General features: G+C 46.9%; 1 protein-coding gene across 1 annotated transcript in view; it reads right to left on the reverse strand.

Moving 5' to 3' along the window:
- Positions 1 to 24,043, reverse strand: part of ARHGEF2 (Rho/Rac guanine nucleotide exchange factor 2) — a gene marked incomplete in the record, with an annotated part of 107,371 nt that overhangs the window by 67,484 nt on the left and 15,844 nt on the right. The window contains 3 exon segments of the mRNA XM_027774480.1: positions 4,545 to 4,583; positions 16,802 to 16,919; positions 18,387 to 18,679. Of these exon segments, the coding sequence (XP_027630281.1) occupies positions 4,545 to 4,583; positions 16,802 to 16,919; positions 18,387 to 18,658 (429 nt within the window).

The following is a 24,043-nucleotide window of genomic DNA, read 5'->3' on the forward strand; positions in this document are numbered from 1 at the left end:
TGCTCTCGCCAGACAGACAGAGAGAGACAGAGAGATAGAAAGCGAGAAATCACCCCCCAGGGGGGATGGTCACGCCGCAATCCCTTCTCCTCCATTCTCCTCTCGGGATCTTGGGCCCGCACATTCTCCTCTCGGGATCTTGGGCACGCACGCACATGTGCCCGGCATGAGTTTTTAAGCCACCGGGTCCGGGACGCGAACCGCAGTTGACTACGTGGGAGTCCAGCGACATAGCCATTACGCTAACTGCTGGTTCCCCTAGGTCTCTGTTCTTGCTCACAGAAAAAATTAACTTTTTTTCTTTTTATGGAGAAATTTTTACTATAGGATGCATGCACTCACAGCAGAGACAGAGCCAGAAAGTGAGAAATCACCCTCCAAGGAGGATGGCCACACTACAATCCCTTCTCTCCTCCATTCTCCTCTCAGGATTTTGGGCACATACCCGGTGTGAGTTTCAAGCCACCGGGTCTGGAATCAAACCACAGTCAACCACGTGGGAGTCCAGCATTTTAACCACTACACCACCTGCTGTCCCCTAAACATTTTTTTTTTTAGGAATTATTTTATTGGGGCCAGCAAGTTGCATAGTGGTTAAGGGCCTGGGACTCCCACAAGGCAGACCACAGTTCAAGTCCTGGACCCAGTGGCTTGCTTTCTTGTTTTCTATCTCTCTCGCTCTCTCTCACTCTGTTCCACTCTGGTCAAATTAAAATTAATTAATTAGTTAATTAAAGTTCAATGAAATAATATTTTTTAAAAAGACTATTTTAATTTGACCAGAGAAGGGCATAGTGAAAGAGAGAGAGAGAAAGTAAGACAGTAAGCCGCCAGGTTTGGGACTCGAACTGCAGTGGAGGGCATGTGTGCTTGCCACAGAGACAGAAAGAGACAGATAGAGAGAAAGCAAGAAATCACCCCCCCAGGGTGGATGACCATGCCACAATCCCTTCTCCTCCATTCTCCTCTTGGGATTTTAGGCACATATGCACACGTGCCCAACGTGAGTTTGAAGTCACTGGGTCCAGGACTGGTCTAGGACTCGAACCACCATCAACTACATGGGAGTCCAACAATGAAACCATTATGCCAGCTGCTGGTCCCAAAGTAAGTGAGTATTATTTTTTTTAAAAGAAAAAATATATATCTTAGGACAATAGGTGGCATGAGGTTAAGGTGGCTGGGTTCTACATGGCCAATTTCATGGTTCAAGGCCTGGACCATGGAAAATCACACTGGATGGGGGGCCAGCAGATGGTTTGGTGGTTAAGGTGCTGGACTCCCACATGGCTGACCGCAGTTAGAGTCCTAGATCTATGACTTGTTTTTTCACTTTCCCTTTCTCTCTCTGGTCAAACGAAAAAATAATAAATTAAGGGACCAGCAATTAGCGTAATGGCTATGTCACTGGACTCCCATGTAGTCGACCGTGGTTCGCATCCCAGACCCGGTGGCTTAAAACTCACGCTGGACGCGTATGCGTGCGTGCCCAAGATCCTGAGAGGAGAACGGAGGAGAAGGGATTGCGGCATGGCCATACCCCCTGGGGGGTGATTTCTCGCTTTCTGTCTCTCTCTCTCTCTCTGTCTGTCTGGCGAGTACACGTGCCCTATAGCAAAAACCTCCCCCCAAATAATTAATTAATTAATTAATTATATTATATTAAATAATTATTTTATTGAATTATTTTATTTAACTTTATTGTTATTTTTTACTAGACAAAGTGAGAGACAGAGAGAGAAAGAGAGAGAGAAGGAAAGTGAGAAAGAAAGCTACCAGGTCCAGGGCTCAAACCGCAGTCAGCCATGAGTCCAGCGCCCTTAATCACCTCGCCACCTGCTGGCCCTAATAATTATTTTTATTAAAAAAAGAAAAAGAAGAAGAAAAGAAAGAGAAGAAAATAAACAAAAAGAAAAGAAAAGAACAGAAAAGAAAATCATCCTGGACACATATGCATGCATGTCCAAAATCCCTAAAAGAGAATGGAAGAGAAGGGATTGTGGTGTGGCCTTCTCCCCTAGTGGGTGCTTCCTACCCTCTCTCTGTGTGTTTGGTGCCCAAAAACAAAAAAAAAAAAAAAAAAAAAAAAAAAAAAAAAAAAATTCATTCATTTATTTATTTATTTAGGAGAGGTTTTTGCCATAGGGTGTGTGCATTCACCAGAAAGACAGAGACAGAGAGACAGAAGGTGAGAAATCACCCCCCAGAGGGGTTGGCCATGCCACAATCCCTTCTCCTCCATTCTCCCCTCAGGATCTGGGGCATACACACGTACCCGGCATGAGCTTAAGCCACTGGTCCAGGACTCGAACCACGATTGACTATATGCGAGTCCAGCGACACAGCCATTACGCTAACTGCTGTTCCCTATTTGTTTTATTTATTTATTTATTTATTTTTGGAGAGGTTTTTTTTTGCTATCAGGCGTGTGTGCTCGAAAGACAGAGAGACAGAGAGGTAGAAAGCGAGAAATCACCCCCCAGGGGAGATAGTCATGCCACAATCCCTTCTCCTCCATTCTCTTCTTGGGATCTTGGGCACGCATGCACACGCGCCCAGCATGAGTTTAAGCCACCAGGTCTGGGACTCGAACCGTGGTTGACTACATGGGAGTCCAGTGACATAGCCATTACACTAACTGCAGTCCCACAGTTGTTTTATTTTTTTAAGAGAAATTTTTGGTATGGGGTGGTGCATGTGCTCACCAGAAAGAAAGCGAGAAATCACTTCCCAGGAGGGTTGGCCATGCCACAATCCCTTCTTCTCCATTCTCCTCTTGGGATTCTTGGGCATGCACGCACATAAGCCCAGTGCAAGTTTTAATGCTGCTGGGTCTGGGACTCAATCTGCAGTCAACTACATGGGAGCCCAATGACGTTACACCAGCTGCTGGTCCCTAGTATTTTTTTAAAAGAGAGACTTTTTTTTTTTTAAGATTTATTTATTTATTTATTCCTTCATTATAGTTTGATCAGAGAGAGACACAGAGAGAGAGGAAAGTGAGAAAGCAAGCCACCAGGTCCAGGACTTGAGCCATGGTCCGCCATGTGGGAGTGTCCAGCGCCTTAACCACCACACCACCTGCTGGTCCCTAAAGAGAGACTTTTTTGCCCTAGAGTGCTTACACTTACCAGAGAGAGAAAGAAAGAATGAGAAATTACCCCCCAGGGGAGATGGCCACACTGCAATGCCTTCTCCTCCATTCTCCTCTCAGGATTTTGGACATACAAGCACATGGGTCTGAAGTAAGTTTCAAGCTGCTGGATCTGGGACTTAAACCATAATTGACCATGCGCGAGTCCAGCGACATTAACCATTATGCCATCCGCTGGCCCTGAAAGTTATAAATTCTATTTTATTTTATTTTTAAAAAGATTTATTTATTGGGACCAGCAGTTAGCGTAATGGCTATGTCGCTGGACTCCCATGTAGTCAACCGCGGTTCGCGTCCCAGACCTGGTGGCTTAAAACTCACGCCGGGCGCATGTGCGTGCGTGCCCAAGATCCCGAGAGGAGAATGGAGGAGAAGGGATTGTGGCATGGCCATCCCCCCTGGGGGGTGATTTCTCGCTTTCTGTCTCTCTGTCTCTCTCTGTCTGGCGAGTGCATGCGCCCTATGGCAAAAATCAGTCAAAAAAAAGATTTATTTATTTATTTATTGTCATTGTTTTTCAATTTGACCAGAGAGAGAGAGAGAGAGATGAAGTGAGAAAGCAAGATGCCAAATCCGGGACTCAAACTGTGCTTGGCCATGTGGGAGTCTAGTGCCCTTAACCACTATGCTACCTGCTAGCCCCAAGAGTTATAAATTTTATTTTATTTTTTATTTTTTTTAAGAATTATTTAATTTTATTTATTGCCATTATTTTATTTTATGTTTTTGAAGTTGACCACAGAGAGAGAGAAGGAAAGTGAGAAAACAAGCCAGGTCCAGGACCGGAACCAAGGTCAGCCATGTGGGAATCCAGCCACCTTAACCACCACACCACCTGCCAGCCCCAAGAGTTATAAATTTTAAAGCCCCTTTCTAGATAAGCATATAGGTCAAAGAAAAAATCATAATGGAAATTTAAAAATACTACAGAACAAAACTTGTAGGAGATGGCCACAGTGATATTTCAAAGGCAATGTGTACCCTTAAAATGCTTACACTGAAAAATTTGAAAAACTGCAAATTAATGAGCTCTGCCAACTTAAAAAGTTAGAAAAGGAACAACAGAACAAACTTAAAGAAAATAGAAAGAAGCATATAATAAAGATAAAAGCCAAAATCAATTAAGTAGAAAACAGTGATAAAATAGGGAGGATAAATAAAGCCAACAGTTGTTTTGCAGAAGCTACACAAACCTCCGATAAGAGTAATAAAGGAAGATTGAGCGCGGTGCAAATAAAATTAAATAAAAAGGTAGACCTAACTATAGAAAGAGCATTGATTAAAAAAATGAGACTACTATCTACAATTTCATGCCAAGAATTTTGAAAATACAAACAAAATAGACAAATTTTTACAAAAACAAAACAAAACAAAAGAATAATTAACTTACCAAAACTGAATCAAGAAGAAATAGAAAGTCTGAGTGGTCCTATTAAAGAAATGGAATCAGTAATTAATCTTTCCATAAACAAAACAAAACAAAAACAGCACGCCAGACAATTTTATAGGCAAGGGACAGATCTTTCAATAACAGATCACTGGGACCAGCAGTTAGCGTAATGGCTATGTCGCTGGACTCCCATGTAGTCGACCGCAGTTCGCGTCCCGGACCCGGTGGCTTAAAACTCACGCCGGGTGCGTGTGCGTGCGTGCCCAAGATCCTGAGAGGAGAATGGAGGAGAAGGGATTGTGGCGTGGCCATCCCCCCTGGGGGGTGATTTCTCACTTTCTCTCTCTCTGTCTACCTGGCGAGCGCACGCACCCTATAGCGAAAACCTCTCCAAAAAAAAGAGAACAGATCACTGAAATTTTATACATAATTTTCCAAAAAGTAGAAAACAAAAATAAAAAAAAACCTTTTCTATGCTTTCTATAAGGCAAGTATAACCTTGATTCTAAAACTAGACACAGACAAAGGAGAATTATGGGCCAATCTCTTATGGACATAAGTACAAAAATCCCAAAGTACTAGCAAATTATAGTAGTTTTTTGTTTTTTGTTTTTTGTGTTTTTTTTGAGAGGTTTTTGCTATAGGGCATGTGCACTTGCCAGACAGACAGAGAGAGACAGAGAGACAGAAAGCGAGAAACCACCCCCCAGGGGGGATGGCCACGCAGCAATCCCTTCTCCTTTCTCCTTTCAGGATCTTGGGCATGCAAGCACGCGTGCCCGGCGTAAGTTTTAATCCCCCGGGTCAGGGACTTGAACTGCAGTCGACTACATGAGAGTCCAATGGCATAGCCATTACGCTAACTGCTGGTCCCCTATAGTAGATTTTAAATGGCCACAAAGAGACAGAAAGCGAGAAATCACTCTCCAAGGGGCGATGGCCACACCACAATCCCTTCTCCATTCTCCTCTTGGGATCTTGGGCACGCATGCACACGTGCCCAGCATGAGTTTAAGTCACTGGGTCTGGGACTCGAACCATGGTTGACTACATGGGAGTCCAGTGACATAGCCCTGCTGATCCCTAAATGGCCACAAATTTTTGACAGCTCCTCCAATTAAGAAGGAATATAGGGGAACCAGCAGATGATGTGGTGGTTAAGGTGCTGGACTCCCTAATGGCCGACTGTGGTTTGAGTCTCTTCCTCTCTTTCTCTGGTTAAATGGAATGATAATAAATAAATAAATAAAATTAAATAAATCTTTTTAAAAATAATTATTTTGTTTAACTTTCTTTCTTTCTTTCTTTCTTTGACTAGAGAGGGACAGAGTAAGTGAGAGAGAGGGAGGAAAAGTGAGAAAACAAGTCACTGGGTCTGGGATTCAAACTGTGGTCCACCATGTGGGAGTCCAGCACCCTTAACCACCATGCCATCTGCCAGTCCCTAAATAATTTTTTTAAATTATTTATTTTATTTTATTTATTCATTCATTTGTTTTAATTTGACCAGAGAGAGACAGAGAGAGAGAAAGAGTGAGAAAGCAAGCTGCCAGGTCTGCGACTTGAACTGTGGTCAGCCATGTGGGAGTGTCCAGCACCTTAACCACCACGCCACCTGCTGGCCCCAATAAGTAATATTTTTAAGAAAGAAGAAAAGGTATCTAGGGACTAGCAGATGGCATAATGGCTATGTTACTGGACTCCCATGTGGTTGACCATGGTTTAAGTGCCAGACTTGGTAGCTTAAAACTCATGCTGGACACGTGTGTGTGTGTGTGCCTAAGATCTGAGAGGACAATGGGGGAGAAAGCATTGCAGTGTGGCCATACTCCGGGGTGATTTCTCACTTTCTGTCTGTCTCTCTCTATCTCTCTGTGAGCACATGCACCCTATAACAAAAATCTCTCTTAAAATAAAAAAAAAAAAGAAGGAATCTTTTCTGGGGCCAGCAGGCAGCGTGGTAGTTAAGGCACTGGATTCCACATGGCTCACTCTCTAATTCGAGTCCCGGGTCCAGCAGCCTGAAAAACATACTGGGCATGTAAGTATGTGTGCCCAGAATCCCAAGTGGAGAATGGAAGAGAAGGAACTGTAGCATGCATACTCCCAGGGGGTGATTTCTTACTTTCTATCTCTCTGGCAAGCACGCATGCCTTTGTGCCCTGTAACAAAACTAAAATAAAATTTAAAAAAAAAGAAATATTTATTGTTTTTTACATATAGATTTAATGTTTTTTTGCCAGCCAAAAGATAGCATAGCAGTTACATTGCTTACTCCCACATGGCCAACTGAGGTTCGAATCCCAGACCCTGTGGCTTCAAAATCGCGCCAGGCATGTTTGTGCCCAAGATCCTGGAGGAGAATGGAGGAGAGGGGATTGTGGCATGGCCTTCCCTCCGGGGGTGATTTCTCATTTTTCTTCTTACTGTCTCTGTCTCTCTCTGTTGAACTCAAGCACCCTAAGGCAAAAATCTCTAAAAAAAATAATTGGGGGCGGGGCCAGCAGGTGGCATGGCGGTTAAGGAACTGAACACTCCCACATGGCCAACCACAGTTCTAGTCCTAGACCTGGGGGCTTCCTTTATCACTCCCCCTCCCCCCCGTATGTGTGTGTATCTTTCTCTGGTCAAATTAAAATAAATGAATGAATAAATTAAATTAAATTAATTCTTTTTTTTGGGAGAGGTTTTATTTTTTTGCTATAGGGTGCATGCGCTCACCAGAAAGACAGAGACAGAAAGACAGAAAGTGGGAAATCACCCTCCAGGGGTGATGGCCACGCCACAATCCCTTCTCTTCCATTCTCCTCTCGGGATCTTGGGCATGCATGCACATGCACCCAGCATGAGTTTAAGCCACCGGTTCCAGGATTCGAACCACGGTCGACTACGTGGGAGTCCAATGACATAGCTATTATGCTAACTGCTGGTCCCAAATTAAATACATTCTTTAAAAAAAATTTTTTTGGTTGCCATAGGGTATATGCACTTGCTAGAGAAAGATAGAGAGAGAGGGAAAATGAGAAATCACACCCAGCAGCCGCAGCCATGCTGCAATTCCTTCTCCTCTATTCTCCTCTCAAGATTTTGGGCACGCACACACATGCACCCTGTGTGTTTCTCCAGCCACCAGAACCGGGACTCAAACCACTCAGTCAGCCATCTACAATACAGCTGCTTTAACTTCTATGCCACCTACTGGCCCCAAGGAGGAGTTTCTTTCTTTCCTCTCAATCTAGGAGGGTCTATGATTACTGTGATGAATAGAATGTGGCAGAAGTGGCAATAAGTGACAGGGTCTCACTAGGTCACCGTCCTCCTGCCTCAACCTCCCTAGGTGGGACTACAAGCCTGTGCTACTATGCCTGGCTTTTAGGGCGGCCCTACCTGGACTCAAACTCAGACCTCCCAGATAGCCTCAGCTGCCAAGTAGCAGCAGCAATCAGCAGGCCCTATGGTGGCTGGTCCACTTTGTGATTTTTGCCTCAAGAAACCTTAAAGTTTCTACCCTCACCCACCTTGAATGCTATTTGCATCTGAACAAGCCTAAACTAGCATTCCTCAGAGGCCATGTGGATAAGAACTAAGGTATCCCAACTGGCAGTTCACTAAGTGCCAGGCAGTAGACTCTCCTTGGTCATCATTGGCCCTCTTCAAGCCACCAGCCAGCCTTAGCCACGTGACACATCCAGGACGGATCAGTGGAACAATCAGCTGAACCCAGCCCAAATTGCCCTCCCACAGAATTGTCAGCAAAAAAATAAATAAGTGGTTGTTGGGGCCAGGCCCGCAGCTGACTGGTTAAGGGAATCAAAATTTAAATGGCCCCCAATTTTTTTTTTTTGGAGAGGTTTTCGCTATAGGGCGCGTGCGCTCGCCAGAAAGACAGAGAGAGACAGAGAGATAGAAAGCGAGAAATCACCCCCCCGGGGGGGATGGTCACGCCACAATCCCTTCTTCTCCATTCTCCTCTCGGGATCTTGGGCACGCACGCACACGCGCCTGGCGTGAGTTTAAGCCGCCGGGTCTGGGACGCGAACCGTGGTCGACTACGTGGGAGTCCAGTGACGTAGCCATTACGCTAACTGCTGGTCCCAATGGCCCCAAATTTTACATGGCCCACTCAGTTCAAACCCAGGCCCAGTAGCTTGAAAACGCGCCCGGGAATGTGTGCCCCAAATCCTGACAACATGGAGAGACGACAGAGAAGGAACTGTGGCATGACCAAACTCCATTGAAGGTACTTTCTCTCTCTCTCTCTGTCTCGTCATCTCTCCCTGATTAGCATATGTGCCCTCTGGCAATTAAAAAAATAAAGTTGCTTTTCTAAGCCACTACACATTGGGGTTGGTTTCTCCTATAGTAATAGCTAACTGATATCACAAATAAAGATGATTTGTCAAAACAAAGTTGGATTTGTTCTAAGAATACTAGGATAGTTCAACATGAGAAAAAAATCTTTCATGTAATTATTTCAATAACATATTAAAGGAGAAAAAATAACCATCTTAGTAAATGCAGAAAAGAATAGGATGAAATTCAACAATCATTCATTCTAAAATCTAAGCCTCGGCAATTAGGAATAGAAGCACTCTTCCTTGGGACCAGCAGATGGCATAATGGTTACATTGCTGGACTCCCACATAATTGACTGTGGTTCGAGTCCCAGACTTGGTGACTTAAAACTCATGCTGTGTGTGTATGTGTGCATGCCCCAGATCCCAAGAGAAGAATGGAGGAGAAGTCATTGCAGCGTGGCCATCCCCCTTGGGGGATGATTTCTCACTTTCTGTCTCTGTCTCTGCAGCGAGTACACGCAACCAAGCAAAAATCTCTCTCAAAAAAAAAAAAAGAAGAAGGAATCTTCCTTAGCCTGATAAAGAATATCTTCCAAAGGCGAGCAGGTGGTGTGGAGGTTAAAGCAGCTGGATCCCATATGGCGGACAGCGCAGACTGAGTCCTGGCTCCAGCAGCTTGGAAATCACTCTGGAGGGTGTACATGTGTGTCCAAAATCCCAAGAGGAGCCTAGAGGAGAAGGGATTGCAGCATGTCATCCTCCCTGAGGAGTAATTTTTCACTTTTCCCTCTCTGTCTCTCTCTGGGGAGTGTACGTGCCCTATAGCAAAAAAATAAAAATAAGAGAAAAGGGAAAAAATGCAAAATTTTGTCTTGTTTGCTCAGCTTAGAGCTTCAGCTCTGTTACAGTCTTTACGTATTCTGAATTTGAGTCCTTTGTCAAATATTTGTATTGTGAAAATTGGTTTCCAGTCTGTAACTTCCATTTTTACTTTTTTCTTGTTTTTGATATTTCCCTGTTGTCCAATAACAAGAGTAGCTTGTTTTGTTCTGTTTTTGTTATAGGGCACATGTGCTCACCTGAGAGAGATACAGAGAGAGAGAGGGAAAGTGAGAAATCATTGCTCGTTGAAGTCCCTTCTCCATTTTCCTCTTGGGATTTTGGGCACACACACACATGCAAACGGACCAGACATGCCTTTGAAGCTGTTGGGTCCAGGACTCGAACTACTCAATCAGCTATGTAGGGTCCAGCTCCCTTAGCTGTCAGCTATGTGGAATCCAGGGGCCTTAACCTCCATGTCATCTGGCTGGCCCAGGATGTTCTTTTCCTTTCTTTCTTTCTTTTTTTTCAGAGAGAGATTTTTTTTTACTATAGGGTGCATGTGCCTGCCAGAGAGACAGAAAGCGAGAAATCACCCCTGAGGGGATGGCCATGCCGCATTCCCTTCTCCTCCATTCTCCTCTTGGGATTTTGAACATGCACACACATGTGCCTGGCGTGAGTTTTAAGCCACCGGGTCTGGGACTTGACTCACAGTCGACTTCGTGGAAGTCCAACAACAAAACCATCATGCCATCTACTGATCTCCAAGATTTTCTTTTTCAAAATAAAAAAAAAATTCTATTTATCTAAAGGTATCATAAGTGAAGGGAAAGAAAAATCACAACAAAGGATTAGTACTCAGAATATATAAAGGACACGTTTGATATAAGAAAGGAATAATAGTAATAATAATAAAAGAATGAAAGAACTTGATAGAAAAGTGAGCAAAATACATGAACAGAAATTTCTCAGAAGAAACACGGATAGCCAACGCGCATATAAAAAGATGCTCAAATGTGTTCATAAAAAGGGTAATTCAAATTAAGACCACAGTGAGATTTATAACCACTAGGCTGGCAAAATTAAGAAGTCTGATGGAGACTGGCAGGTGGCATGGTGCTTAAGGGCGCTGGCTCCCACATGGCCGACAGAGGTTTGAGTCCTGGACCTGGTGTTTTGCTTGCTCATTCTCTCTCTCTCTCTCTCTCACTCTGGTCAAATTAAAACAAGTAAATGCATAAATAAAGTTCAACAAAGTAACTCTTTAAAGAACAAAAAGAAATCTGATGACACTAAATGCTGGAGAAGATGTGGACCAATGAGAACGCCCATATCCTGCTGATGAGAGTGGAAAATCATCTGAAATTATCTTATAAAATTGCACATCCACACACTCTGTGACACAGCAGCTCCACCCAAGGTTACATACCCTGGAGAAGTTCTGGCAGACGTGCACAGAAAGATGGATAAAAAGCTATTTATAGTGATACTTCATAATAGCGAAGAATGGAATCCAGATGTCCGTCAACAGGAGCGTGGAATTAAAATCAATGAACTATGGCTATTTGCAACACATGGATAAACTAAAACAATGTTAAATGAAAATGCAAGTTAGAGGGACGGCAGATGGCAAGGTGGTTGAGGCATGGGACTCTCACATAGCTTCTCATGGTTTGAGTCCCAGACCTGGAGGCTTCCTTTCTCACGTTCCCTCTCTCTCTCTCTTTGGTCAAATTAAAAAATAATAATGATAAATAATAATAATAAGGGACCGGCAGGTAGTGTGGTGGTTAAAGGTTCTGGACTTCCACATGATTGATCGTGGTTCAGGTCCTGGACCTGGTAGCTTGCTTTCTCATTTCCCTCTTTCTTTCTGTGATCAAACTGGAAAATAATAATAGTAATAATAAAGTTTAATAAAATAATTCTTAGAACCAGCAGTTGGCGTAATAGCTATGTCACTGGACTCCTATGTAGTCAACTGCGGTTCGAGTCCCAGACCTGGTGGCTTAAACTCATGCTGGGAGTGTGTGCATGCATGCCGAGGATCCTGGGAGGAGAATGGAGGAGAAGGGATTGAGGCATGGCCATCCCCCTGGGGAGAGATTTCTCTCTCTGTCTCTCTCTCTGTCTTTCTGGTGAGTGCACTCGCCCTATAGCAAAAACCTCTCCAAAAAGAAAAAAAAAAAAAGAAGTAAATAAAAATAAATAAATAAAATTTTAAAAATAATAATTCTTAAATAAAATAAAGTAAGATTAAAGTGTTTTTTGTTTTTTGGGTTTTTTTGGAGAGGTTTTTCACTATAGGGCGCGTGTGCTCGCCAGACAGAGAGAGACAGAGAGACAGAAAGCGAGAAATCATCCCCCAGGGAGGATGGTCACGCCGCAATCCCTTCTCCTCCATTCTCCTCTCGGGATCTTGGGCATGCACGCACACGTGCCCGGCTTGAGTTTTAAGTCACCGGGTCCAGGACGCGAACCGCAGTCGACTACGTGGGAGTCCAGCAACATAGCCATTACGCCAACTGCTGGTTCCCAGATTAAAATGATAAATAAATAACTAAAGCAATACTTTTTAAAAATGCAAGTTAGAGAAAATTTTGTACAATATGACACAATTCTTTTATTTTTTAGGTTATCTTTTTTTTTTTTTTTTTTTTTGCCATAGGGCACATTCACTAGATGGAAAGAGACAGAGAGACAGTGAGAGGGAAAGTGATAAATCACCCCCAAGGGGAACGGCCACGCTGCAATCCCTTCTCATTTCCTCTCAGGATTTTGGGCATGCATATATGCACTCAGAGTGATTTTCAAACCACCCAATCTAGGACTCGAACCACAGTCTATCATGTGGGAGTCTAGAGCCTTAATCACTATGCCACCTGCTGGCTCTATGATGTACTGTTTTGAAACTCAGAAACAAACCAAAAAAAGATAAAAACACAAAAAGGCTAGATAAGATATATGCTTCTGTCAAAACTTTTTAAAAAGGTAAGTGGAAGATAAATAAAATAAAATAAACTGGTTACCTATCCTCCCCTGGTGAGAATGCAAGAGAATAAGAGAGGGAAGGAGCACATAAAGAGAAATGTGTCGATGACGCTTTAGTTCTGGAGATGGGTGCTGGCTTACTAGGCATTCATGTTAAGTATTATTTTAAAAAGACACAGGAGAAAATACAACACAGTAGCAGCAACTCTGGCAAACTGGAGAAACAGGTCCCATTTAAGGACATCTGAATTTTAAAAAGCATAAGCACCAGGGCCAGCAGGTGGGATGGTGGCTAGGCACTAGACTCCCACACAGCCAACCATGGTTCAAGTCCCAGACCCTGTGGCTTGAAACTTATGCACTTGTGTGTGTGTGCCCAAAATCCCAGGAGGAGAATGGAGGAGAAGGGATTGCAGTGTGTCCATTCCCCCTTGGGACGGGGGTGATCGCTCACTTTCCCTCTCTCTCTTCTCTCTGTCACTCTCCATTGAGCACATGCGCCCTATGGCACCCCCCCCAAAATATATATATATATATATAGAGAGAGAGAGAGAGTAAAGCACCATATTAGCCAGACAAAATAGATTTTGGAGCTATACTTGGCTCATGGTCAGTCTGCAAGATCCAGTCTTCCAGTCTAGCTTAAAGAGTCTCAAGCTTTCAGTCTGTGGACTTCGATGGAGTATTTATTTACACTTGCTACTAGAAGAAGGAAAACAAACAAAATCTCCCAATATGTAGACACAGGTTTTTGTTTTGTTTTGTTTTAAGAGAGTTTTTTTCCTTAGGGTAATACACTTGCTGAAGACACAGAGAGAGAGACAGAGATAGTGAGAGGGAAAGTGAGAAATCACTCCCCCCCCCAGGGGGATGACCACACTACAATCCCTTCTCCATTCTCCCAGGATCTTGCGCATGCATGCACATGTGCCCAGCATGATTTTTTTTTCTTTTTTTTTTGGAGAGGGTTTTGCTATAGGGCACGTGCGCTCGCCGGACAGAGAGAGACAGAAAGACGGAAAGCGAGAAATCACCCCCCAGGGGGGATGGCCCTGCTGCAATCCCTTCTCCTCCGTTCTCTTTTTGGGATCTTGGGCATGCATGCACATGCCCCAGTGTGAATTTAAGCCACTGGGTCCAGGACTCGAACCGCGGTCGACTACGTGGGAGTCCAGCGACATAACTATTACACTAACTGCTGGTCCCTGCCCAGCATGATTTTGCAGCCACCAAGTCGGGGACTCAAACCGCAGTTGGCCATGTGACAATCCAGCAATGTAACCACTCCGCCATCTGCTGGCTTTAAAAATCAAATCAAGGCCGACTCCATGGTACAGTGGCAATGCACCCATCAAGGGAAGGTGGAGCCCACATGGCAACTACGGTTGGAATCCCTGGGCTGCCTGAAACAATGTCGGGCATACCGCGCAGGCATGAAGTCGGACAGGCTGGAGGGCCGGAGGACAGGGGTCACGGTGTGACCAGGCCTGTGGCAGGTGTCTCTCTCATGTGCATGCATATACTCTACCACGGATAAATAAAATTCTTTAAAGAAAAGAATTAAATAGAGAGGAGAGGCATTGGAGCAGGAAGGCACAAGAAAGGAACGAGTACTAGAGAAGTGGAAAAGAAGACACTGTCAAGAGGGGCAGAAGGGGGAGAAGAGGACAAAGCTGGGTGAGAAGGGAAGCCTTTCAAAGGGAAGGAGGGGAGGAAAGAAAAATGTTTATGGAGCTCAAGCTCATCCTGTGTGCTGGCCTTGGTGCCAGGTACTGGAACTCTTTTATTTATTTATTTTTTTGGAACTCTTTTTTTATGAAATAATCACTTTTTTTTTTTTTTTTTAAAGAATTATTTTATTTAGGGAGGGACCAGCAGGTGGCGCAATGGTTAAGGCCGCTTGCTGGTCCCAAATAGTCACAACTTTGTCCCTCCTCTTTAGATTTTGGGCATGCACACGTGCCAGCCTGTTCTTCCAAGCTGCTGGTCCAGGACTCAAACTGCGTGGTTGGCCATGTAGGATCCAGCCTACTTAGCCACCATGCCATAGGCTGGCCCCAATATAGCGATAACATTTTTTGGTTTTTGTTTTTGTTTTTGTTTTTAGGTTTCTGCCATAGGGCATGTGTGCTTGCCAGAGGAAGAAAGAGGGGAAGGCAAAAAATCACCTCTTAGGGGATGGCCATGACTCAGTCCCTTCCCCATTCTCCCCTTCAGATTTTATCTAACTTTATCTATCATCTATCTATCTATCTATCATTTTTCAATTTGATCAGAGAGGGACAGAGTGAGAGAGAAAGTGAGAAAGCAAGCTGCCAGGTCCGGGACTTGAACCACTTGAACCATGTGGTAGTCCAGCCGCCTTAACCACCACGCCATCTGCCGATCCCAATGATAGTTTAATTATTCTAAGAAAGCAGATATTTTTAAAAGAATGATTTATTTAGGGACCAGCAGGTGGCATGGAGGTTAAGGCGTTGAACACTCTCACATGGCCAATCATGGTTCAAATCCTGGACCTGGTGGCTTGCTTTATCACTTTCTCTCTCTCTTTCTCTGTCTCTCTCTGATCAAATTAAATGAATGAATGAATTAAAAAAGAATTATTTATTTAATTTGATTTATCATTATTATTATTTTTTCAGTTTGGTACAGGGTATATATATATATATATATATTTATTTATTTATTTATGTACTTACTTACTAGAGAGAGACAGAGAGAAAGAGAAAGAGAGAGGGAGAGTGAGAAAGCAAGCCACCAGGTCTAGGACTCGAACCATGGTTGGTCATGTGGGAGTCAAGTGCTTTAACCACCACACCACTTTCTGGCCCTAGTTGTATGATTCTTATTTCCAGAAATATGAACTAAATTGCTTGGATTGTAAATGAAGGATCTCGGCGTCTGACTCTAAAATCCTGTTCTTTGTACAGTTACCACGTGGAAGTGGGAGTGGGGAGACGTGGGCATGCTGACGGAGAAGAGCAGGGAAGGAGTAAGATGGGCCCTTGGGCCATCCTGGTGGAACAGGCCATTCCTCAGTGCCGAGGCCAGGTGGGAAGAGCCTGGTTTGAGTCCCAGCGTCTCCCTGCATGCACCAGGCAGGTACACGTATGCCTGTGATCCTGGCTCTGGGCGAGGCTGGAGGTAGGTTGTGTTGACCCTGTTGGGTCACCCCGTCACAAGAAAGAAATCAAAGAAAAAGATGGGTTCTCAGACTGCACACACACACACACGCGTGCACACACACACACGCATGCACACACACAGCCTCTCTCCTGCGCCACAGGCAGCCAGAGAGTGAGCCCAGGGTTGGAGCCTCTGGCCAGGAAGAGGGCGACCTGGAGGGGAGGCAGCCTTCACCATGGGCTCGAGGCATCTCCTGCGCTTGGAGACGCTTAGCTGCAGTTCTCCGGTGTCTCTAAGGCTTTCGTGTACCCCCAGTGGTCCTCAGAGCCTGCTTTCGGATACCCCCAGTTAGGTTGTCTTAACACAGAAGGCTGGGTTGGAGCTAGAAGGTGGCATGGTGGTTGAGGCGCTGGACTTCCACATGCCTAACAGCGGTTCAAGTCCCAGACGGGCAGCTTACTTTCTCACTTCCCCTCTCTCTCTGGTGAGCACAAGTGCTATAGCAAATTAAAATAATAATAAGAAGAATTAATACAATAAAATAATTATTTAGAAAGAACAAAGACAGAAGGCTGGATGATCACTCTCCCTTCTCCACTGATAACCCTGGGACTATGCCTTTAGAGAACTCCTGTCTCAGCGTACCAGACGCCTAGTTTCACCCCACAGATAATAAGGTCCCCTCCAAACCTGGGAATGTGGGGGTCACAGAAAGAAGTGGTTTTAACTGCGAGGCAAACAGGGGCCTTTTAATGAGGAGAAACAGATGCAGCAAAATCCACACAGAGACACAGACAGAGTCTTAGAGAAGAGACAGGCGGCGGGGCGCGCAGAGTCGGGGACAGAGCGCGCAGACCGGGGAAGCAGCCAGAGCGGCATAGACGGCAGATTCAGATTCCGTCAGAGGGCGCGGAGAGCCAGCAGCTGGCAGAACAGAAGAGGCACAGAGTGGTGGGGGGCGGGCGGGGGCAGGAGAGCAGCACGGCAAGGCCTCAGTGGGCAACTGTCTCATACCAGGTGGGAGGGCTGGCTACCCTGGCGCTGCAGTCCCAGAAAGGTGTCCAGCTCCTCTTGGCTCTGTAGTAAGGGGACCTCCTGGGAGCCCGGGCATCCCGACGCCAGCAGTCTCCTCCTGAAACACACATAGGCGCCACTGCCCTCTGTATCCAGTGGCCAGTGACGGGCAGGAGAGAGGGACACCCCCAGGCCGGCCCTGCGACTCGCCCCCAGCCCAGCCCAGCCCTTCCTGTTGGCATAGCGCAGCCGGGACCCAGGCTGGCTCCCTTGAGGCACCGCTTGGCAGCACTGCAGGGTCGGCTGTGGGCAAGGGTGGCCCCTGCTGGTCACGAGACGGTACTGCCCCCCAGAAAACGACGAGTGTTGGCCGGAGACCGGGGTGGCTGGATTCTCGCCTTGCCTGGTTTGGGATGTTAACCTTTGTCCCTCTTCAGCTGAGTGGCATGCTCAGGGCTCTGCCCTCTCTACCCCAGAGGCCAAATTAATGCCTGAACTTAAAAGGCGGGTGACACCGGGAAGAGCTTGAGATGCAGCTGGCGCCACATCAGGAGCCTCTGGGCATCTCTGCTTTCCACCAGCTGCTCTTAGGAAGGTGCCAGAAGTCCTGCAAGCATGGCTCTCACCTGTGGCTCTCACCTGTGTCCCCGCCCAGCCATTCAGGTACAAGACCCAGCAAACATTTCCCTCCCCAGCCCTGCCAGCCCAGCCCTGCCCTGGAGAGGCTGGTCCACTCACCGCCAGAGCTAACGGAGCTCGTCCAAAGGGACCGTGGCCATAGCAGAGGGACGGTGCCCTTCCACGGCTAGAGGCCTCTGCAGTGGCCACTCACCCCGAACTCCCCACGCAGACCCTCCGGACCTTCTCTTTCTGACTTCCTCTGCTTTTGGGGAAGTGGTCAGGGTTTTTCCAGGGCAGGGAGAAGAGATGGGTCCCTGTGTTCCCCCCCACCAAACCAGAGTTCACAGAACTCTAGGCGAGGATAGCTGTTTCCCCGCCGCACAGCTGTGAAACGGGTCGGTTGGAGACATTGTGGGGCTGCCTCTGCTGGAGCAGACAGGTTGGTGGGGACCTGGGCATGGGGCGTGCCAAGCACCCCGGCCCTGGGACCACTTCTTATGAGAAACCTCCCAAAGCTCTCTGGGCCCGATTCCTCATCTGCAAAATGAGGGGATTGGGCCGCGTGATTGCTGAGCTCCCACGAGCTCTGACACTGTTAATGGTTCTGTGAAACCCGAAGTGGGAGTGGATGCAGTAAGACCCACGGCCCTGATAGATGCCCCGACTTGACTCTGCACCGGCTCCCTCTCCCCACCCCCAGCTTGTCCTCTAGGTCAGGCAGAGAGAAGGAGCGAGAGCCACTGGGGAGAGCCACCTCTTGAAAGGCAGGGTCCCAGGGTCCTTCCTCCCCAAGGTCCATAACAGGCCTGGATGCCAATTCCCCAGGGAGCAGGCTGGGCCAGGCCTTCCCAACTCCTGTCGCTCTCCATCTGTCTCCAGAAAGGTACGGGGGAGGAGGGGCCAGGACACCAGAATATTCTTTCCTACCCGCTCTCGCCAAGGTCTGGGAAGGAATGGCACTCACCTTGTCATGGGGTCCTGGTGCTCCCTGCCTGACCCCCAGCTGTGTCTCTTAAAGGGGTCATAGGTGTGACTGTGGGCACGGAAAGCCCCCGACCTTCGGAGGGGCACGGCATGGGAGCTGTTCATCTCCTTCCTCTCTCTTCCCTCCTCCTCATCTTCCTCTTCCTCCTCTAGCTGGTCTCTAGATTCCACAGCAGACAGGCAGCGGCGGGTCCGGCCTTGGGGCACCGGTTCTCCGCCGGCGAGGAACGCCTCTGGGACGACCCTGTTCATGGGAGGCACGTGCGCGCCAGCCTGAGGGAAGAAAATGAGAAGGGGAGTAGGTTCTAGAACTGTGGAACCTTGGAACCAGAAGGGTGTCACAGTCAGCAGGCTTCAGAGCACTTAGTCACCTCCACGAGGCAGAGACCCAGCATGGGAGGACGGTTGCTCAAGTCCCACTGCAAGCTGACCGCAGAGGCCACCTAGAACTTAGGTGTGCTGGCTCCCAGGACAGTGCTCTTTCCAGCACATAAGAACCTCCTTTCCTCTTTCTTTCTTTCTTTTTTTTTAATTGTCAGAGGGAGGGACCAGTGGTTAGAGTACTAGATTCCACATGGGTGACTCTGCGGTTCGAATCTTGGACCAGGCAACTTGGAAAACACACCAGTTGCATGTACATGCCTGCCCAAAAATCCCAAGAGGAGAATAAAGGAAAAGGGATTGCAGCATGGTCATCCCCCTGGGGGGTGATTTCTCACTTTCCCTCTCTCTGTCTCTTTGTCTCTCTGTGTCTCCAGCCAGTGCGCATGACCTATGACAAAAATCTAAAAGGGGAAAAAAAAAAGTGTCCAAGGGAACATGCTTTTCTGAGAGAAACTGAGAGCGGGGAGGGAAAGCACCCCCACAAACCCACCTCTTCCATTTCCACACCATCCTGTTGGGGTTTGGGGCACACAAACCATGCACATGTGTCCAACATGGTTTTCAGGCCACAGAGGTCAGATTCGAACCATGGCCAGCCATGTGGTCTCCAACTTATCCAGTCACCAGCCCACAGGGCTGGCCCTTCACTTATTATTATTCCATTTACTGGGCACCCATACGACAGAAAGCCAAGCACAGAAAAATGTTGTTTCCCGCCCCCCCCAGGAATTCACAATCTAGCCAGCAGATGAGACGGATGAGACAGAGAGAACACAGGCAGCCCGGCCAGGACTGTGAAATCACCAGTTGGAATATGCTAATAGCCTCGAGAAGAGTTTCAGCAAGAGGCACCGGCATGGCAGAGAGTGAAGTCTGTCACCAGTTGGGAAACTCAGGAAGGGGAACAGCAGGAAGTAGATGGCTTCTGAGATGTCCCGAGGCATGGGGGTGGCCTGCTTAGGATCTGGCCCAGGGGGAAAGAGGATTCTAGGCAGGGGAAAGCTTCATGAATGAGCTCATGCTCTGATTTCTTCCTTTTTTTAGAATCGTTTTACTGAACTTTTTGTGTATTTATTTATTTATTTATTTATTTTAATTTGACCAGAGAGGGAGGGAGAGAGAGAGAGAGAGAAGGCAAGCCGCCAGGTACAGGACCTGAACCACAATTGGCCACGTGGGAGTCCAGTGCCCTTAACCAACATGTCACTTGCTGGCCCCTCTTCCTTCGGAAACTCTGGTCAGGGGCCAGCAGTTGGCGTGGTAGTTAAGGGTGCTGGACTCCCACATGGCCAACCACTGCTTGAGTCCTGGATCTGGCAGCTTGCTTTCTCACTTTCCGTCTCTCTCTCTCTATCCCTCTCTGGTCAAATTAAAATAAATAAAGTTAAATTAAATAATTACTTAAAAAAAAAAAACCTGAAACTCTAGTCATTGGGGAGCAAGAGCCATCCTGGCCCCCCTCCAGGCTGCAGAGAGAAGGGCTCAAGCATCAGCCATCTCACCTTCATTTCCTTCACTCTCTCCCAGGTGGGCATTGTCCTCACTGCCCCACCTCCTGACTGGCATCAGGGCCCACCATGGTGTGTGTCAGAGCTAAGAACCCTCAGGTGCCCTTAAAACTGAAAATGGGTATTAAAAAGTAATCACCGGGGAACCAGCAGTTAGCGTAATGGCTATGTCGCTGGACTCCCACATAGTCGACGCGGTTCACGTCCCAGACCCGGTGGCTTAAAACTCATGCCAGGCGCGTGTGCATGCATGCCCAAGATCCCGAGAGGAGAATGGAGGAGAAGGGATTGCGACGTGACCATCCCCCCTGGGGGGTGATTTCTCGCTTTCTGTCTCTATGTCTCTCTCTGTCTGTCTGGCGAGCGCACACACCCTATAGTGAAAACCTCTCAAAAAAAAAAAAAAAAAAAAGTAATCACATAGGCCCAGCAGATGGTATGATGGTTATGTAGCTGGACTCCCACAGAGTCAACTACGATTCAAGTTCTGGACCCGGCGGCTTAAAACGCATGCTGGAGGTGTGTGCGTGTGTGCCCAAAATCCCAAGAAGGGAATGGAGGAGAAGGGATTGCATCCTCCTGGGGGTGTAATTTCTTGCTTTCTGTCTCTCTGTCTCTCTCTGTCACTCCAGTGAGAAAACTCGTCCTATAGCAAAAATCTCTCCCCCTACAAAAAGCAGTAATCACAGGTGGTGTGGTGGTTAAGGTGTTGTATTCCCACATGACCAATCGCAGTTCAAGTCCTGAACCTGGTGGCTTGAAAATCATGTTGGGCATGTCCAAAATCCCAGGAGGAGAATGGAAGAGAGGACTGTGGCATGGCCATCCTCCAGTGGGTGATTTCTCACTTTCCCTCTCACTGTCTTTCTGTCTCTCTCCAGAGAGCTCACATGCCCTGTGGCCAAAATAGTAATAATAATAATAATAATAATACCAATAATCAATCCCTTCTGCTCCAGTCCCCTTTGGGGATTTTGGGCACACACGCACATGTGCCTGGCATGTTTCAAGCCACTTGGTCTAGGACTTGAACTGTGGTTGACCATGTGGGAGTCCAGTTCTTTAACCACCATGCCAGCTGCCAGTCTCTCTCTTTTTTTTCTTTTTTAAAGTCTTTATGGGGTGGGGCTGTCAGGTGGCATAGTGGTTAAGGCACTGGACTCCCACATGGACAACCACGGTTTGAGTCTTGGGCCTGATAGCTTGTTTTCTCACTTTCCTTTTTTCTCTCTCTCTGGTCAAATTAGAAATAAAAATAAATAAAATTCTAAAAAGAAAAGAGAGGAAGAAACTACATAAATAGAAAAACCACTAGCAAACATTCTCAACTGGGAAACCCAAAAGACATTCAAATTAATTTAGAAAGCTACATTAATTGGGGACCAGCAGTTGACATAATGGCTATGTCGCTGGACTCCTATGTAGTTGACCATGGTTCAAGTCCCGGACCTGGTGGCTTAAACTCACACTGGGCACGTGTGCATGTGTGCCCAAGATCTCGAGAGGAGAATGGAGGAGAAGGGATTGTGGCGTGGCCATCCCCTCTGGGGGGTGATTTCTCACTTTCTGTCTCTTTGTCTTTCTGGCGAGGGCACATGCCCTATATCAAAAAAAAAAAAAAAAAGCTACACTAATCGAATTATTGTGAAACACAAACATGCACTGCCAGTGGAATAGGAGCAAACATAAGAGTGGCACAGAGTAGGGAATTCAGTTATCTGTATCTCAACACTTACATATACAATAAAGACGGGGGACCAGCAGATGGCGTAACGGTTACATCACTGGACTCCCACAGGGCTGACCGCAGTTTGAGTCCTGGACCCAGAGGCTTAAAACTCATGCCAGCTGCGTTTGAGCGTGCGTGCCCAAAATCCTGAGAAGAGAATGGAGGAGCAGGGACTGCAGCATGGCCATCCCCCTGGGGGTGATTTCTTGCTTTCTGTCTCTCTGGTGAGCATGTGTGCCCTCTAGCCACAATCTCTCTTAAAAAAAAGAAAGAAAAAGAAAAAGAAAGATGGTATTTGAGTGAGAAACAGATACTACACGTAATAAGTGACATTGGCACAACCGTTTATCCATCTGAAAAATAAATTGAATGTGAAATAACATTGAACACAGGGCTGGACCGTGGCACGGCAGTAAAATGCAATGCTCTGCAAAGCTGACCCACATGGGAAGGTCCTGAGTTTGTGTCCTGTGACCTCCCTGAGCAAATGGGGATCTGGGCCGGCTGGGACATGGGATGGATTATGGTGCAAGGACTCTGTTGAGAGTGCCTGTCTCTCTCCTGCTCACGGAAGAAATAAGTAAACTTTTTAAAAAGTTGAGAGAGCAATCAGTGGCATGGTGGGTAAGGTGGCTGCATCCCACATGGCTGACTACACATCGAGGCCTGGACCTGGCAGCCTCACGTCAGGCGCATGCGTGTGCATACCCCAAATCCCAGAAGAGGAATGCAGAAGGGACTGCAGCGTTGCCATTCCCCCCATGGGTGCTTTCTCACTTGACCGCTTTCTCTGTCTCATCTGTGAATGCATGCACTCTATAGCAAAATTTAAAATTTAAATAGAAACAATTGAGATCAGCAGATGGTGTAATGGTTATGTCACTGGACTACCACAGAGTCGACATAGTTCGAGCTCTGGACACTGTGGCTTAAAACTTTTACTAGGTGTGTGTGCCCAAGATCCTGAGAAGAGAATGGAGCAGATGGGGCTGCAGCATGGCCTTTCCCCCTGGGGGTTGATTTCCTGCTTTCCGTCTCTCTGTCTCTGTCATTCCAGTGAGTGCACATACCTTACAGCAAAAATCTTTCTCCAAAACAAATTATTTTAATTGAAAATGATAAATCCCTGGGGCCAGCAGGTGGCATGGTGGTTAAAGGCACTGGATTCCCACACGGCTGACCTTGGTTTGAGTCCTGGACCTTGCGGCTTGCTTTCTTGCTTTCCCTTTCTCTCTCTCAGTCTCTCTCTGATCAAATTTTAAAAATTAATAATAATGAATGGAATTAATTTTTTTTTTAAAGAAAAGGATACATCCCACTCCTTGTAAGCATTTTTGAGACTCAGCTGCAGTGATGCAGGCAATAGGACTCTTCTCTACACTGTTGGAAGCCATGCGGGGCCAAGGGTTCGGATCCCAGTGGATCCGGGAACATCAGGTGTGCATGGGCCCACGATCCTGGCGGGCCAGAGAGCTAGAGGGGAAAAGGGAGAATCATGGAGTGATAGGACCCTGTCAGCACTGCTGGTCTCGCTCTCTCTCTCTAAAATGAATAAAGTTTTTTTAAAAAGAAAAAAAAAGACCAAGTGCAGAATGCCAGAGGGTGGAGGGACAGGAAGGAAAGTAACATCAACTCATCCCTCCACACGCTCCACTCCTAGGCCACCATGTTTCTCTGGCCCTTCTGTCAGAATGACCCTCCCAGGCCGCGTCCTCCCAGGACCGCTCTAGCTACTGAGGTGCTGGACATGCTGGGGGGACCAGGATGCCGTGAGCCACAGTGCTGCCTCCTCCCAGGCCTTCCGTGGGTGTGTCAAGCCTTCTCTGAGTGGCCTTAACTGACTCGGAGGTCCAGGTGGTCAGGGTTGGTCCTCCAGCCCACCTCCCCTTCTCTCACTGCGATCTGTCCACTGCCGGCCCCACCCAGAGCCCCAGAGAAGGCGTTTGTGCCTGAGGCCGCTGAATGCCTTTTCGCCTCTGGGAAGGAGGGGAGCCAGTGCTCAGGCCTCGGCAGTGG

Source organism: Tupaia chinensis, unplaced genomic scaffold, assembly GCF_000334495.1.
Source record: "Tupaia chinensis unplaced genomic scaffold, TupChi_1.0 Scaffold000438_1, whole genome shotgun sequence".
Classification (NCBI taxonomy): domain Eukaryota; kingdom Metazoa; phylum Chordata; class Mammalia; order Scandentia; family Tupaiidae; genus Tupaia; species Tupaia belangeri.